Here is an 18,588-nt window from a genome sequence, read left to right on the forward strand (position 1 = left end):
GTTCCTCACTTCACAGGGAATGATTTTTGTACGTTGACAAATGTTTTCGAAGAACTAGGACTCAACATAACCAAGACTGTAGCCGATATAATGAAGCAAACTGACGAAAGATGAGCGACTGATAAAGAGCTATTTGAGATCAATGTAATTAAGTCTAGGCTTGTAACTAGAATATCTGAAACTACATTTTTTGTTATTCAACTCAACAAAAATTGTTGTCCCGAAGTTTATTCGGTTTGAATTATAGGGCAAGCAAAGCCTACAGCTCTCTATTGCTTTAAGTCTCATGCTAAGCACTCAACATTAAAACTAATAATTCACCTCCCATGGAGTGTGACGCTAAATCTGAAAGTGGTGAAGCAGACTCATGATTAGTAGTAGTGTACTGTATATACAGTATATAATGAAACTAAATAAATCAATAGCCTCTTGTCAAGTGGGCAAAATCCTCCCCATGCCTGGTCAGAGATGGCATTTTCTTCACACTATAATACACCACGCCGGTCGATGCGGGTTGATGAGGTGGGATGGCCAGGACAGTTCCAGATATTCCTCGCCAATGATGTCACACAAGCAAAGAGTGATGGAAGGAGGCATAGACAATGAATCAGAATCTTTATTTAGACTGGAAGAATCCGATGAGCTATGAAGCTCTTTTTTTTACAGATGTTCACAGGTGTGACGGTCAACAAAATGGCAAGACCGCATTAAACAAATGATAGGAATGAATGTGGCAGCAGAAAAATGGCATCATGGATGCCACAGGGGATCTGCAATGAATTACTCTCAGTCAACAGTGGCCTTCATAATCTGCATGTTATATGCTGGGCCATGTATGTTTCGTATCTCACAGTTTTGCCACCTTTCATCTGGTAATGTTCAACTCAACTTGTCCTCTGCCTCGCTTCTCACAGGCGCATTAGTTCTCTTTCACTCCTATATATTGTATATTATTGTGGCTGCGCACGCGCATATATCCTGCTTCACCTAGCTGTCAACACAAATACACACAACCATGTGTTTGTTACGGACCACGGCCCGATTGCTACAGCTTCGTCCTAGGGTGTGTTCTGTGCATTGGTCTATAGCGCCCAGGCAAAAAAAAAATACTTGGCAGCCATTATTCACAGCATAAACTTTACACAATGATAAATTTCTGCAAACAGATTAATTAGGCCAAAGATGTACCTCCTCCTTTAACCAATACCTTTCATATTATTGGTTCTTTCGGTAAAGTAACGTTGAAGGGAAACAATAAAATATATATAAAACAATTGTTTTATTGTTATATATATTTTATTATTTTATTGTTTCCCTTCAACGTGACTTTACCGAAAGAACCAAGAATATGAATTACTGCAGTCACGAAAGCTTTAAATCAAAATTCAATACCTTTCAGTTAAGCATAAACTTTACCTTAAGAGTGTAAACTTTTAAGGTGTTTTATGTACACAGGCACATTTCAATCTAGTCATGTATTATACCGCATCTTACAAAGGTAACATTAACCCAACATCAATCAATAAATTACAATGAAAAGCAACTGCATTGAACATTGCTGCCTCCAATTACATAAGGCAAAGCTTTGATTTGCAAAGTGTAACCTACAATATCATGTTTCAGCACTTCGTTAAGTTACATGCAACAGTGATGAACCATTTAACTTTAGTTTTAGTCGCAACAAACCGCATAAAGCCATACAGTAGACATATATTTCATGCACCTCAAAACCAACTCAAAATGCATAACAATCACTTGAAATATCACACAATCATTGTAATAAAAAATAACAACACTTAAATAATCAATATTGTTTTCAAACAACAAACACGTTCCTCAATATCCACTTATGTGGCTCAGGTCTTCCTTTTCATTGTTTAGTTCTGAGCAGCTTTTAGAGAGAAAAAAAACCCCATCAGAATTTCTAAGACACCAGGCAGTCTCAAATGGTGGCCAGGATTTCTTTAAGCGGCTTTTCTGACCAGCATGCGCTACATTCAACAACACCATCATTGCAGTCACCTAAGAAAAACAAAAATCATAAACTCAAGTCGTGCGCTGGCAACAAAACCACATTTTCATTAAGTTTACATATGGAACCACATTAGTCTGTATAACTTGTCAGTCCGACAAAACGACGCATGCTGATAAGAAATACTTGCGATTAGTATTTGAATGCAATTTAAGTTATTCAAGACACCAGGGAGCTACAGCAACTATGTACAACAGATGTTCAGCTGTTGCAATGAACAACTGATCTGTTGGCATCCAACTAAATGGTAAAAGTAACGTATTGATTGCAGACATTCGTGTGGGGCCAGAAGACTTTTAAATCCAATAATGGTGGTTAAAGAGCCTGCTATGTCAGCACTTTCATATTATTTATGGATAAAAGACAATAAAATTGCACATTTGTGAAATTGCATTCACAATTATGGTCAATCAGACTGCAGTAGTTACAGTCGTTAAAGCAATCCATCTTATACGCAGTGACTTTAGTGAGTCATAAAAATTACAAGTAAACCAAACTCCTCTACGAATCATAGAAAAACGCTTACAACCGTTATCATACAATATGGGCTTGTAGACAGAAACGTACACAAGTTAACAGTTCGGGAAATTACCCTTCAAAGCAGTGAGCTTTACAGGAAGAAAAATACATATTGCAGATAAAATTAAAACTCCATTACTTAAGCTACTTTGAAAAGGTAAATGACATTTTTTTAATATTTTGAATCACCAAAAAAAATATCGAGCATGTGCTTGGGATATAGAATACCTGAACATTACAAGTGAATATATTTAACCATTATTTATAAGACAATAAGCCAGTTTTAACTTTTTCATTGGGACCTCACCTGCATGCTCATAGACTAAGTTGTTGGGTGTTTCCACACGCTCACAAATGCAGAAGGTATCAGCGAGTAAGGAATGCTCGTGACGTTCTCCCAGCTATCAGAAGCTGGCTCGTAGCAGTCCAAAGTTTTCCCTCTTTGTGCTCCGAAATAGCCACCCACCACATGCAGCCGGTTGCCTGAGGCCACCGCATGGCAGCTCATGCGTTTGGCAGTAAACCCATCTGCTTCTACCCGGGTCCATTGGTGTGTCTCAGTGTGAAAACAGTACGCAGCCGATGCCGAACATTCTGTATCGCCTCCAAGCACAAAGATGTGCTTGCCTAGCAGGCACGCTGATGTGTGCCGCCACGGTTGTGGGCAGGCACCGATGATGCTCCACCGGTTTTCTTCCAACTGGTAGCACTGCACACGAGGTGACCGCTCCCGGCTCACACCGCCAGTGCCACCAAACACGTAGAGCTGTTCCCTCGTGCTCACAACAGCTGCGTTACTGACACCCTCACGCAGGGGAGCCACCATGCTCCATGAGTTAGTTGCAGGGTTATATCGCTCCACCTGCTTCAGTGCAGCAGACGGAGAGGCAGGACACTGGCCCGTGCCAGCCGTGTGGCCTCCGACGACGTACAACTCCCCACCAAGCTCAGCGGAGCCATGGCCAAATCGTGCAACAAGCATGGGGGCCACACGGCCCCACTCGTCGTGAAGGTTGTCATAGACCCACACATCTTTAGAGACGCTCTTTTCAGAGCCACGCCCACCTGTAACGTAGACCTTGCAGCCCACGGCACAGGCACTGAACTCCTTACGGGGATTAGGTAGCTGTGCCTTTGGCACAATTTCATGAGCCTTCTGGTCCACTAAATACACCTTATCACACATGAAGCTCTGACCAGCCAGGAGCAGAAGAGAGTGTCCCGACTGACGTGGTCGTGCACAAGGGTCTGTCACCACCCCCTCATTGTTCAGAATACGCCTCTTGCAGCCGAGAGCTTCCTTTACAAGCATTTGGCTCTTCTGCTGGAATACCACCAATAACTCTTTGTCCACGAGTGAGGTGAGGTATGGCAGTGGCAGCAGCGCTAGCCTAATTTGTTTCAGCAACTCAGGCAGGCGAGAATGTCGGTGATCAGAATCATGCCGCACCCAACGCAGACAAGTCTCCAGCACCACGCACTCTTCTTCCACCTCAAGCTCCTCACTTCCTACGAGTTCCAGAAGTAAATCGGCAGAGAGAGATAGAATCTCCTCTCCACTTGCCATCGCCGGGAAATACCTCAAGCAGGCACGCCTAGATCGCTCACGGAGACTCATACACCCATGTGCATCCGCCAAAACGAGAACCGCCAGGCAGTTGTCAGGGCTCAGTCGGCGTTCAAGAAAGTCGGCGCAGGCATCGCGCACCTCGGGAAACTGCAGCATGTCGGCGGCCTGCAGCAAGGCCTCTGCGGCCGTCTCCTCACTGAGCGCCAACCGTGACGTGTACGCGTAATCCAGAAGTAAACCAAGGGCCTCTGGTGCGACGCTGTCGGCGAAATCCACCTCAGTCTCGTGGCTCTCTCTCAATCCACTGCCAAACATTGCCTGCAGAAAGCATGAACACTCAATGTCAATGCATGTTATTGAGGTCTTGCAGACACACCCCCATAAGCATATGTAATGCAGAGGTTTTCACATATATATAAACGTTCACGATCATTCTATAACTTACAATATTTTATAGGTTTTTCCACCATGAGAGCGGGTGAGCAAGTGTTTCCATTTCCCACAATATACAAGTGAACAAAAAAACACAGCCAACTTCATAATAGTGCCGAGGTATTATTACATTAAATTATATGTGTGTATTAATATACGAGCTTGTCAGGTGAAGGTAGGTGTCAGCTGTGGAGTGAGCTGGAGAGGGGCTGGTGGTGGACAACGAGTGGCTGCAGGGGGGCGAGTTGTAGAAGCTTGCCTGAAAGTACGTGCTGCAGGCAGCCAGGACAGCACGGTGACAGGGAAAGGCCGCACTCCCAGCCCGCAGCACCACATCGGTGAGCAGCCCTCGGCGACGGAGGGCATTCAACTGCGAGAGCACTGCCTCGGGGTGGCGGGCCTCGTGGTACATGCTTCGTGACTTGCCTCCCATTCGTGACATCATCACACCGCCACACTATTACTGCAGCTCTCTTGCCTTTGACAACAGCAATCGTCCGTATGTCTGAGAGAGAAGAAAAAGGAGGTGGGGAGAGAGGAGATGGTGCGCGGTCATGAATAACAGATATTGCAATTGAAGAGCCGCAACATGACAGTGTCGACGCACAACCTGTTAAGTGTCTAGTCCAGTGGTTCTTAACCTGGGTTCGATCGAACCCCAGGGGTTCGGTGAGTCGATCTCAGCGGTTCGGCAGAGCCCCCGCCACGGAGGTCCGGACACACTTGAATTATTGTGTAAATTTGTGATGACACACACGGCCCGCTTGGCCATCACTGGCTGGAGATGATCATGCTACACTGCTTGGCCAATCAGCGCTGCGGGGAATTTAGTGCGTACTCAGTAGTCAACGTGTGACTGTTGTTGTCGTACGTCGTGTGATTTCTTTAATATTTTATCCATACTAACTATGTCGGGCAAAAGAAGAAAGTGGTCGGACGAATATGTACAACATGGATTCTCATGTATCATGGAACGTGATGGGAGTGAGCGTCCTATCTGCATGATTTGCAACGCCAAGTTGAGCAACTCTAGTCTTGCACCGGCAAAACTAAAGGAACACTTCTTGAAGCTGCATGGAGACGGGGAATACAAGAACACAACACTTGCTGAATTCAGGGTGAAGAGAGCCAGATTCAATAAAAGGGCCACTCTGCCTGCTCTTGGATTTGTACCTGTTAACAAACCGATCCTGACAGCATCGTACGAAGTTGCTTACCTGATCGCAAAGCAGGGCAAGCCACACACCATTGGTGAAACACTTGTGAAACCAGCTGCATTAAAGATGGCGAATCTGATACTCGGAACAGCGGCCGAAGGTAAATTATCCCAAATTCCCCTTTCAAATGACACCGTCAGTGACAGAATAGAAGACATGAGTAAAGACATCTTGGCTCAAGTAGTCGCGGATCTGATTTCAAGCCCGGCAAAATTCAGCCTTCAACTCGACGAAACCACAGACGTTTCTGATCTAAGCCAGCTTGCTGTTTTTGTACGCTATGTGAAAGACGACATGATAAAAGAAGAGTTTTTATTTTGTAAGCCTCTTACAACAACAACGAAGGCAGCCGATGTGAAGAAGCTTGTGGATGACTTCTTCAGAGACAACAATCTTTCATGGGATATGGTTTCTGCAGTTTGTACGGACGGAGCTCCAGTCATGCTGGGAAGAAAGTCTGGTTTTGGTGCGCTAGTAAAGGCCGATGCACCACACATCATTGTGACGCATTGTATTCTGCACAGGCATGCGTTGGCAACAAAAACCTTACCTCCAAAAATGGCAGAAGTATTAAAAACTGTGGTGGAATGTGTGAACTATGTGCGAAAAAGTGCTCTGAGGCACCGCATCTTCAGTGAGCTGTGTAAAGAAATGGGCTCTGAATTTGAGGTACTTCTGCTCCATTCTAATATTCGGTGGTTATCCCGGGGACAGGTGCTGAATCGTGTTTTTGCCATGCGTGTGGAATTAGCCCTGTTTTTGCAAGAGCACCAACACTGCCATGCAGATTGCTTCAAAAATCCTGAGTTCATTCTCATTTTAGCGTACATGGCTGATATATTCGCAGCTCTCAATCATCTCAATCAGCAGATGCAGGGTGGTGGAGTCAATATCATGGAAGCAGAAGAACACCTGAAGGCTTTTCAAAAAAAGCTACCGTTATGGAAACGACGAACAGAGAACAATAACTTCGCAAACTTCCCGCTTCTGGACGACTGTGCAAGTAAGATCGAAGATGTGTCTGGAATCGGAGATATTTCTGTATCCACGGAACTGAAGCAAACAATTGCCACGCACTTAGATGAGCTTGCAAAGTCTCTCGACGGATATTTCCCTACAAGAGAGTCATATCCAGCATGGGTGAGACAGCCGTTCACGTTTGCTGTTGAAACAGCAGATGTCAATGATGAATTCCTCGACGAAATCATTGAAATTCAGCAGAGCCAGGTTCAACAGCAACTCTTCAGAACAACAACGCTCTCAACGTTTTGGTGTCGACAAATGAACAAGTATCCAGTTATTGCTAAGAAAGCCCTGGATTTTTTTATACCATTTGTTACAACATATCTTTGTGAGCAATCCTTTTCGAGGATGCTGGACATAAAAACGAAGAAAAGGAACAGACTTTGCTGTGAAAATGACATGAGAGTGGCACTTGCCAAGGTGAAGCCACGCATATCTGAACTGATCTCTCAAAGGCAACAGCAGAAGTCACATTGATTTCCAGGTATGTAATTTGTTGTGAGTTTATGCATTGTGTTGGTTTTATTCTTTGAACAAGGTAATGTTCATGCACGGCTCATTTTGTGTACCAGTAAAAAACATATCTATGTCTTGAATTTGAAAAAAATCACATTTTATTTTTCACTAAAGAGGGGTTCGGTGAATGCGCATATGAAACTGGTGGGGTTCGGTACCTCCAACAAGGTTAAGAACCACTGGTCTAGTCCATTCATTTGGCGTTAAGGGGGTGAAAACATCTCAAGCAAATCATATCAAATATCGTATCCCTCTGTCAGCCAATAAAGGTTATGCAATTCATACAATTATAAATGTCTGAACATTTTAAATCTGTAACCATAATAAAACCAGCCAGGAATTCCATTCACCATCATCACCAGTTTTGATCAATACATTGCTGGATAAAGGCCTCCCCACACCATTGGCATCCCACACAGTTCTGCAATGCTACAATCTATCTCGCTGCAATGTATGGGCTGATCTGATCACTGCATCTCTACAAGAGGTCATACTTTTGGGTGCATTTTCTCCTTCGGCTGGCCATTCCATCAACACTCTTTTCCATCAGCCATCATTCCTCTCATCCACTTCTTTATTACATTATTTTATCATGCTTATTGTGTACACAAATTACTCACAAATGTCAAAGGGAACTAAATAATCGACAGCTTGAGAAAAAAAAACCATATGATCAAGCTGCATTTTTAAAATATTTTCGACCATAAATACTATCAATCATAACCAAGAAAAGACAAATTAATTTAAATATCATTATCGCTGGTTTTTGTAGATTATGAAGGCATTTTATTCAATGGAAACCAATGCAGTCATTCAAACACTCACAAATTATATCCTTACAATATGTAGAATTTATCAATACCATTTATAAATATGCAACAGCTACACAGAGATTGCATGAAGACACAAAATGCCAACCTGAATAGAAGTTTGATAAATTCTAAATGCTATTCATGGCATCTTTATTATTATTCCTCTTCATGCCTATCAAATATCATTCCAAGTATGCTTCACTTCATGCACTGGTTAAACACATTTTTCTTCAGCAGATTGGTATGTTACTTTTCATTATGAATTCAGCTTTTCACAAGCACTCAAACCTGCTGCTGTCATCATCTTACATTCATTTTGAATTCAGTCCGCCTTCATAGCTGTCTGAGGTACACATGTTTTCCAAAATGTGTCCGTCCGAAAGATATCTCCAATTGTTTAGCAAACTTGCTGTTCAAGACCTTTGTTTTGTTCGTATTTAGGGTGAGGCAAAAGAGATTGAGATGGGGAAGGGAGAGGTGAGAATAAGGAGAGCGAGGGTGAGAGGTGAGAAAGAGAAACGGAGAGAGATAGGGGGAAGGGAAGTGGGTGAGATACAGTACAGGGAGGAGAGGACTACAGAGGGAGGTTAGAAAACAGGCCAGAGGAATATACAAACAGATAAAAACACAAAGGGAGAATTTGAGATGAATTGGGATCTAAAGTACAGAGAAGGCAAGATAAAGACGGAGAAAGGACTCTGTATAAGATAAAAAATATATATTGCTGGCTGAGAGGGCTACTTTTACAGTTAGTCACATCCAGATGTGCGGGTTGCTAATTTGTTTTCAATATATAAGCTACCAAATTTACATCATCCCAATAATGTTGCAATATCATATGAAATGTGCCGAGGTGCAGCTTGCTGTGGAACTACAAAAGTGAGACATCAAAACCACAAGCTGTATTTCCCGGGGTACATTCTCTCGTGGTGACAAATACAATTCTTGCAATGCCACTGAAAGTATGTACCACTGCATTTAGCAAGTGGCACTCTCATCGCCTAAAGGGGAATACCTAACAAGTTCCTTCAAGCAGGTACTAGGACATTATTTAAATGTTATAACACCAGCTACCAATACTGTAATCCACCCAGTTCACCACCATAATTATAATTTATCAATAGGCTATGTCGAAGCAGTGCACTCTTATGTTAGAAATATGACGCGGGGAAAAGGCGATTGGTATACAGTGATATATATACGTGAAGCTCAATTATGTAGTTCTGCGTATGTGTGGATATGCCACATACGGTTGTACTAACCCATTTGTCCCTGCTACGATGGGCTTAGTTTGGGGGGGGTGGGCGCACGGGGCAACGCCCCTCGCTTTATTAATTTATTTTCACTAGTTTACAATTAAGATTTATAAAATAATAAATGTGCACTCGCGATTCCTAATCTGAGGGACAAAGCAAACCCCTGCTCCCCCCCAAATATTGAAGTCACACTCCACCTATGCCTGCCTGCTACCTTACTTTTGGATGAAATGTTTATCCATTCGACTGCGCCATTAATATTGTACATTGTATTCTAAACTGTACAAGATTCCTGTATAAAAGCAATGCACGCAATTGTATCTCACAAAACATTTTGGATTTTTTTTATTAAAAGCCTTTACCTTTTTTACATGTGCTTATTCAACTATGTACTGTTATACAATAAACTATATGTACTGCACTTACTATGGTACAGTTCATAATACATTCATTAAACATTAAACTGGGCATGGGTTAATGCACTGGAAGTAAGGCATCTTTATCATCGTTACGACCTGTCCACAGGCCTGTCCACAGGCCGTATAGTCTACTATATATTTATAGAACCCACACTGGCATTACTGATCCTTAATTATGGTGGATCTGGTAGTGTCCATTGCATTACCGCCAAATAAATGAACGTCAACAGTATCAGCCTGTTAATCCTATTGGATTAAGTTGCTATGCCTTCGAATGCCATCCGCAGGGCTCGCATGGTTTTGTGGGCACATTTCATCACAGAAGGTGCAATTTTTATATTTTGGCTTAGTGATGTTGGCTCTCAGGCAGATCGTTCAACGTTCGGTAAATCAGACAATTTCCACTAAGCACCATTCTATTCATATACATGTACTGTATTGGCTTTTAGATATACTTTGATCTGCCAGGGATATGCCAAAATGGAAACACCAATACGACGCCACCCCGCAAACATTGGCTTGGTGATGTTGGCGAACACTGGTGCCAAAAGTACATCAAGGTGGGACATGGCACATATAAAAAGGCAGTGCATACGCCTAATAATTGATTTTATCACATCAACAGGAGCAACAGCCCACAAGCTACATGGAGAGGATGCCAGATTCTGGCCCGAGGAGACTTATCAAAAAGTATATTATTGCTTTTTATCACAATACGTCTGCTTTTGTTGTTACTGTACTTCTTCCATGTCGATTTCCCGGCTTCCCTGGCTCTGCATTCGTTTTCTCTGCCTTTGTAACTTTCTGCACTAACTGCATTCTCTAGTTGCACGTTCTACCTTTCTGTGCTTTCTCTTGCCCAAATTCTATTCACTTGTATGTTTTCTCTCACACACAATAGTCTAATTCCTACACGATATTAACGAATAGCAAGTTAGACCTGACCAAATAAGCTTTACATTACACCTGAACCCCTTGAACCACAAAAATGCAGGATGCCAGTGGGTCTGTCAGTGGAGTTGGTTAATTTCAGCATGTGAATCTCAGATTCAATTAAGTTGCATCACTGCACAAGGAAACTCTTAAAAATTTAGTTATTCGATCAAAAATAAGTAACATTTTTAAAAACTTTTTTTTTAAAACACGCTTTAATGAAATGTATCGTACTAGTAATGGAGGAACTCCACGACTCCAGGAAGTGGCCCCGACGCTTGCCATAACGTAAGAGACCGTGGCCAATTACAGCCAACGTTAGTTGAGCGTGGACAATTAGACCCAAGCCGAAACATAACATATAAAAAAGATTGTTTTAAAATATACGTTTTTATTTTTTATGATAGAATATAGTATTGTCATCAGTATGACAGTCGATAACACATTGGGAAGTGGGTCAAAATTGAGTTACAAGATTTGAGGATACAATAACGACAACAGACAAGAGTGAGTTAAATAAAAGCGTGTAATAAAAAAATAAACACATTCAGCAGCATGACCACAGTAGTAATGCCGTCGTAGTCGAATAGCAACCACACTGGACTGAGGTCGCCGGTTAAATCTCCTTGCACAACAGCGGAATAGGCAAGTTTCCTACTCCCCTGCCCCACGCCTCTGTCCATTCACAAGTATAAAGATGAACATCAGTCGATCGGCAGATCGCGTGTGGTGGGGTAAAGTGTGGGTACTTGCACCTCTTCCAAGATGTACGACCAGCATGGAAAAAAGTCAGCCAAAATATTCTCTCTGGAGGGGGTTCTCCACAGCTCCGACGAGCAGAAGGCCTTTTCGCCAGCAGTAGCGTGAGCAAGAAATTGCAGTGCTGCGCCTTTACTCTTGTCACCGAGATGTGAATTAGTCAGAGCAAGGAAGGGCACCTTGTTACGTCCCCCACAGCTGGCAGTCACAACCACGCTCTTGCCAGCCTCTGCTGGTGGATGTGCCCTGTATATAAATTTGGTGCACGCCCACCTTGCACACATCTAAGCCCGATTCACGTCGTTACGCCTGCTTCTTTGATTGCTCAACAACGCTGCACCCTGCCAGGCTTAAATGGCCCTCTGCCAGCATGTGACTCGACCCAATGTGTCAATGCACTGTAGAACACGAATACAGTGAGCCATTTAATTTACAGCCCCATCTCTTGATGCAGTAGCAGGGGGGTTCCTTCTTTACCAATGGTTTGGATGATTCCAATTAAGAATTTGTATTACAACTGTGATTTCTTGAGTGTTCATGTGACTCATTCAGTGTCCAATCAAATGACTTTGTGTTAGTCTATAAAGAGCCAGGCGTAAATGGCATTCGAGATTCATTTTGTCGAAATTCAGTTGTGGCTAAACAATCCCCTCGTGGCTAGGCACTCTGTGAGCTCATACACACAATGCATCGCTGTTAATTTTGAAACAGCGTAACTTAAGACTGCTATTCCACAGTACTTGCAAATAATAACAATAACGTACAGCCCTTTGTCAATCCTACCGTACTTCACAGTGCGGGTTGGTGAAGTGGGGTGCCTGGGAATGGAACTCTCGAGAGCGATGAGCCGGATTCACAGGCGCAGTCCGCTAACCACTGCACCACCGCTCCACCCGCTCGATACCTTTGCCATGGCGGAAATCCAGCACGTGCTCCGAATTGTCAAGGATTCAATTTAGTAGATTCTTAACGCGTCGGTGCGACGCACTGTATCAAATTAGCATAACTTCTGTTTCCAAAAGCACAACCTCGCAATAGCAGCGACCTGTGCCGGCGAGGCGATCTGTGAAGCCAGCGAAAGCGCTCCGAGACCCCAGGGAGGGGGGGGGGGGTTCGTGCGTGGGAAGCTCCACCACCACCACCGCCACCGCCACACACTGCAAGGGAGAAGAACCCTGCAGGTCATCACATTCCCGGGTCACGATGCAGTGCCATCGCCACCACCACAACCACTACCACCACCACCGCCACACACTGCAAGGGAGAAGAACCCTGCAGGTCATCACATTCCCGGGTCACGATGCAGTGCCATCGCCACCACCACCACTACCACCACCACCACCACCGCCACACACTGCAAGGGAGTAGAACCCTGCAGGTCATCACATTCCCGGGTCACGATGCAGTGCCATCGCCACCACCACCACCGCCACACACTGCAAGGGAGTAGAAACCTGCAGGTCATCACATTCCCGGGTCACGATGCAGTGCCATCGCCACCACCACCACTACCACCACCACCACCACCGCCACACACTGCAAGGGAGTAGAACCCTGCAGGTCATCACATTCCCGGGTCACGATGCAGTGCCATCGCCACCACCACCACTACCACCACCACCGCCACACACTGCAAAGGAGTAGAACCCTGCAGGTCATCACATTCCCGGGTCACGATGCAGTGCCATCGCCACCACCACCAACCACCACCACCACCGAGTCGAATGGAAGCGCCTCTCTCCCGGGGCGCGCGTGAGAACCGATTAATATTAATTTATTTTTTTAAGCGGTCGAGCAAATCGTACGACATTGTCACGGTTCATATTAAAGGGCGCAGTAAGAAACGGGGATTTTTTTTTTTATCAAAACGAGACGAATATTCATCGAAATCTTGAATCTCATCCACCGTTAAACCAACCGTGACAATGATATCGAATCGTCGTGGCCGGTGCAGATCCTCCCCTGTACGTGAACGCAATTAAAACAGTGACGAACTCGCCGCCGTCACCAGGGTCACCATCCAAGAATATTTTTCCAATAAACATTTGTAACACGGATTAATGTAGCGGCCCCTCGTGGCTGGCGGGTGGGTGGGTGGTGGGCCCCATTAGAATGCGCTCTGCGTTCCACGTCGAGTCTCAAGCGGCGTGCGCTTTGGGGTGACCGCCGGGTTGCTCGGGTGAACCGGAATGCGTGGCGCATAGATCGGACTGATAACACCAGATTGTTGTGTTGTACCTTTCAGACGATGCATCGCACTCGTGACCCATTCAACACTTAATCTCATCAACAACGGCTGACATCGGCGGCGAGTGATGTCCGAACTGGTCCTGCCAACTTCCCACCACCACCACCCCCCAAACAAACTCATACTTTCATTGACCATCGTGGTGAAGTATGGTCACCCATCCAGCAGTGGACTTATGAATGGCTGTACATCGTACGTCTAAGCCACAATGGCCTTGTGTTTCGTCATTCAACGCAAGCAAGTCTCGTCGTTACTGCCCTGGAGTGAAGACTCACTACACCTGCACGCGTACTTAAACACGCATATTCATCACAGTCGCTTAAAAGCTACCACAATTATATACAGTACTGTACGAAATGGGTCCTTACCCGGTCATAAGCTCTCACAGGAACGAACACAGCATGCAGCCTGTCGCCTTAGAACTTTGCGGATTACATTGTTCTGATCCATACAACTCATTTTCATCCTACAGTACACCGTGTATTAATAGCACGCTTGATGTGGTAATGACAGTGGGCTATATATATTTAGCCGTACACCACAGCACACACACACATACACACACGGCAGACAGACACGTCAGGGTGAAGGCACGCGGGACACGCTTTACCTGTCTGTGGCGATCAATTAAGGCTCGCTGCGGTCTGCAGTCCGCCGGGACATGGCTGGGCGCAGCCGCCTGAAGCCCGCACAGCAGCAGACTGAGTGAGCAGCGTGGGGCTGCGCTGCTGATGCTGTGCCCCAGTTCACAGCCTCCCTCCTGGCACAGCCACACCCCCCTGCTCACCCCTCCCCCTGCTCACCCCTCCCTACCACCCCCCCCTGCTCACACCTCCCTACCCCCCTAGCACACCCCCTCCGCACCCCCTTCCTACCCCCCTCCTCCGCACCCCCATCCCTACCCCTCCTACAGCCCCTCCTGCACCCCCCCTTACAAATCCCCCTTCTTACCTCCCTGCACACCCCCCCTGCACCCCCCCCTGTACCCCCCCCTGCACCCCCCCCCTGTACCCCCCTGCACCCCCTGCACCCCCCCCCTTACAAACCCCCCTTCTTACCCCCCCCTGCACACCCCCCCCCCTTGCACACCCCCCCCCCCCCTGCACACCCCTGTCACCCCCCTACCAGCCGAGGGAAACACCGCACGCCCACATTCCCACCCAGGCAACGTCACCCTGCGTCTCCTCCTCCTACTGCTTCTTCTTTCTCTCATCCCACGCGCGCGCGTGTTGTGTTGTGTGCACCCGCCCATGCCTACTACCCACGTTGTCACATCGTGGTCTTCTTCCCTCCGAGTGAATCATCTGGACAGGTACTGCACCGGGGTAAGATGCCCTCTGGTGGACGAGAGCCACGACTTTGCTCCATCTTGTGATGAGTTTAGTCGTCATCCATCCGAATGAACCATTATCCTGGTTTCCACCAATCCGCTTTGTTGTAGTCAAGTGGCGTACATTTGTTAGAATTAATTGATATGACGGATACAAGTCCATACTAGGCTTGTTAAAATCTGTTTTTATTGGCTTACCAATAAACTGCATGATAAAACCCGTAAGGAACCGGTTTCGCCTCCATACAGTTCTATCAGTTAACTTTTTTTAACTCAGAAATGAAGGGAGATTGCGTGTGTAATCGTTAGCACACTGGGCTTGCAATCCAGAGGTCCTCAGATCAGATCCATCTCTCAGCGAGCTTCTTAAATCCCATCGCCTTGTCCACCCGACAGTGCATAGAAATGGGTACACCACAGTCGAATTGCAGTTTACGTGCGGTGGACTAAAGCGTCGGTGCACCCACCTCTTCCAAGACGTCTGATCAACGTGGAAGAGTAGGCCAAATACCCTTTCGATGTCTCTCTAGTGGAAGCCCCTCCGTCAGCAGTGGTGTCAGCGAGACATTTCATGGTTACACCTTTCCCTTTTAACTAAGAGGGACAATGTACCACGCAGGGACGTGAACTTCCATGTCGTTTGTACGTTCACACGCGCCAATGGGTACATTCATTACTAAGATTTCACTGCAAACGTTTGCCATTTAACAACCATAGATTATACGTGATTTCCAATAAACGTATTATATTGACGAAAGGGATTTAAAAAAAAAAGTACGGCCTAAATGTTTGGTCAAATGATGCATTTCAGCAGGAAGTGAATATGATAAAGTCAAAATTAACAGATTGTGAAAAATTCCATCCAATCTTCTTTGGTTCTTTCGGTAAAGTCACGTAGAATGAGAATAAAATAATAAAATAAAACATTACAATTCTCACGACGTTTCGGCCACAACACAAGTGGCCAAGTGGCCTTGTGGCCTTGTGTTGTGGCCGAAACGTCGTGAGAATTTTATTGTTTTATTTTATTATTTTATTCTCATTCTACGTGACTTTACCGAAAGATCCAAAGAAGATGAATCCTTGCAGTCACGGAAGCTATAAATCGAAATTCCATCCAATCGCAGGTAATTATAATCAGGAAGATACTATTAAAACACCCAGCAAGTACAGACATCAATACATAATGGTCATTAAAGACGAACAGGTTTGTTTCAGAAGAAGATAAATGTTAAGATGAGAATCTGCACTCCAAAAATTTGTGAATATTATAATTCGCGATACCCCCACAGTCCACGGAAACGCCTAAATTCCATGTCGGTGAAAATACACAAATTTTAGCCACGTAACGGACAATTCCCAAAATTCACCACCACACCTCAATGGTGTCAATAACGCGCCATCACATACATTCGTTTATACGTACAAAATGTATGAAAATAGCACATTGTATATGTTTGAATATACATTGTTTACCTGAAAAGGCACGAACGACACATACCTCATACAAATATTTTAGTGTTTTTTGCGGTGTATCATGGATTATAGGATCTGAAAATAGCATCCCCACGGTACTCAATTTACATGCAACACGGAAAATTGTATTCCATTAAGTTATGTCAGTGTATTCGGGAAACCCATTGACTGCAGGTACCTATCGCAGTGTTTTACCATGACTCAAAACAAGTATAAATGGAATACAACTTAATTTATGTGCACATTCTTGATTTGAAGCTTTCGTGACTGCAGGAATCCATACTCTTTGGTTCACGTAGTTAGAAATAAAATAAAACAAATCGCGACGTTTCGATCGCAACACAAGTGGCGTTGCGATCGAAACGTCGTGATTTGTGTTATGTTATTTTATTTTTAATTACGTGCACATATACATTCCCGAATCCCACGGCGCATGACACGTTGGCACGCGTCACACTTGGTTTATTCTGGGGGAAACATGGAAGAAAAATAATGAACCATTCATCGAGTCTGTAATGCTTTCCAACATGTGTTTGTCTTCGGAAGTATTTAATTAGCGATAATAGCCGTAGCGCTCACGCCAGACGTACAGGAAGCAGGACGCGCAAAGGCATCAAAGGGAGAAAAAAAAACCGGCTCGGATATAGCGGTTCTGCCAAAAGCGAGGACTTGCCTTAGCCAGCAGGGCAGGGCAACGAGGCAGGTCCCATTAGCACCGGTTTGTTTTTTTCCAAGGGTTAGGAAATCCTTTGATCATTTCAGCCAGTTTTTCATGGGGGTAAGTCCGTAACAATGGTTGCCAATCTGTGGTCCATGGATCACGGGTGGTCGGCAAGGTTGACAAAAGTGGTTCATGGAAACTGTTGCAGGTATTCGTTTTTTTATTAGAATTCACCATGCAGCATCAGTAATCTCATTAGTATTAGTACATGAAAAGCATGTTAGTTGTTTTTATAACCTTTTATTTTTATGTATTTTTCATCATACAATACAGTACTATAAAAAATAATCTATGCCTCGAGTTTCCTGGCTGGCTGGGCTCCTTTCCACCCCAACAATGACTGTTTTGTTAGTGGCTGCGTGCCATTGCCAACGAAACTAACTGGGGAACTGGCTAGACGGGATTTATAGTGTAACAAATGAACATTGAGTTGAAACGGCAGAAGTTCATAAGACAATAGATAGCGACACCAAAGAGATGCGAATAGGGAAAAAAGAAGGCTGACGCGGCTCACTTAAAAATGCTCTATTAAATTTGTGCTCCTATTAATGTCCTACTTTCACTAAAATATTGTTTAAATCCTAGAGAATATAAAACCAAAAACATCACAATACATATCTTATTTTTTTTAGTCATCCAAGTACATCATTGGTTCATCTTTACCAGAGTCATTAGTTGTAGGCTGCGATGAGACAACAGGGGCTCGATAGCAGCCCTGCCTGCTCTCCAGCCTCTGTTGTCTTTTAGTGCTGCTTCGTATCTTCTCGCCATGCCGGGTAATAAAAATGGACATTGACAATTACATTGAATAAAATGTTCAATAGTGCATAAATAAGCATTGAGATCAGGACTGGTACGAGGAGGGTGTTTTGGGTGGGCCCTGCACCACCAAATGTCCTATTGAGCCATCGACCACCTCCACGCTCATTCGCGGTATATCATCGTTATGGTGGCCCACACAACATCTCTACTGCCCCCACCCATCCCCATCAGTACAGAAGCTTGAACCTGGCTTTAATGAGATGTCCATGTTTGGATTCGCATTGAGTGACAGAAAGAGGGACACGATGATTTAAGAACAAGCACCCCTTACAGAGATGACATTCTCTGTTATGAAACGTGAACTTGAAACAGGAAACATTGATGTGACAGATGATAGCCGATAGTCAAAGCTCAATGATGGAGTGGGAGCTAAAGGAGGAAACTCCCGAGGGGATATCCACCATCGTGATGCAGGGATGACATTGGCTCGTGCGAGATGGACTGTTACATTGCCTTGACCACGAGGGATGGCGATGACTTGGGGAGCCTTTCATCCAGCAATG

At 44.7% G+C, this 18,588-nt stretch overlaps 1 protein-coding gene across 4 annotated transcripts; it reads right to left on the minus strand.

Annotated features, from left to right (window-relative positions):
• Positions 1-600: 600 nt before the first annotated feature.
• Positions 601-14,499, minus strand: LOC116948366 (ectoderm-neural cortex protein 1-like). Of its 4 annotated transcripts, none has more exons than XM_032965177.2 (4): positions 14,347-14,499; positions 4,813-5,058; positions 2,859-4,439; positions 601-2,022 (listed from the first exon to the last, which is right to left on the minus strand). In XM_032965177.2, the coding sequence occupies exons 2-3, from the start codon at positions 4,996-4,998 to the stop codon at positions 2,874-2,876; spliced, it is 1,752 nt and encodes a 583-aa protein (XP_032821068.1). In that variant the 5' UTR covers positions 4,999-5,058; positions 14,347-14,499; the 3' UTR covers positions 601-2,022; positions 2,859-2,873. The 4 variants fall into 4 exon arrangements, with proteins under 4 accessions (XP_032821068.1, XP_075921397.1, XP_032820987.1 ...); XM_076065282.1 differs by adding an exon at positions 12,534-12,645 and having other exon boundaries at positions 601-4,439; XM_032965096.2 differs by adding an exon at positions 12,517-12,645 and having other exon boundaries at positions 601-4,439.
• Between the last annotated feature and the right edge of the window lie 4,089 nt (positions 14,500-18,588).

Source organism: Petromyzon marinus, chromosome 1, assembly GCF_048934315.1.
Source record: "Petromyzon marinus isolate PM22_M1 ecotype Great Lakes invasive population chromosome 1, UKy_Petmar_22M1.pri1.0, whole genome shotgun sequence".
Classification (NCBI taxonomy): domain Eukaryota; kingdom Metazoa; phylum Chordata; class Hyperoartia; order Petromyzontiformes; family Petromyzontidae; genus Petromyzon; species Petromyzon marinus.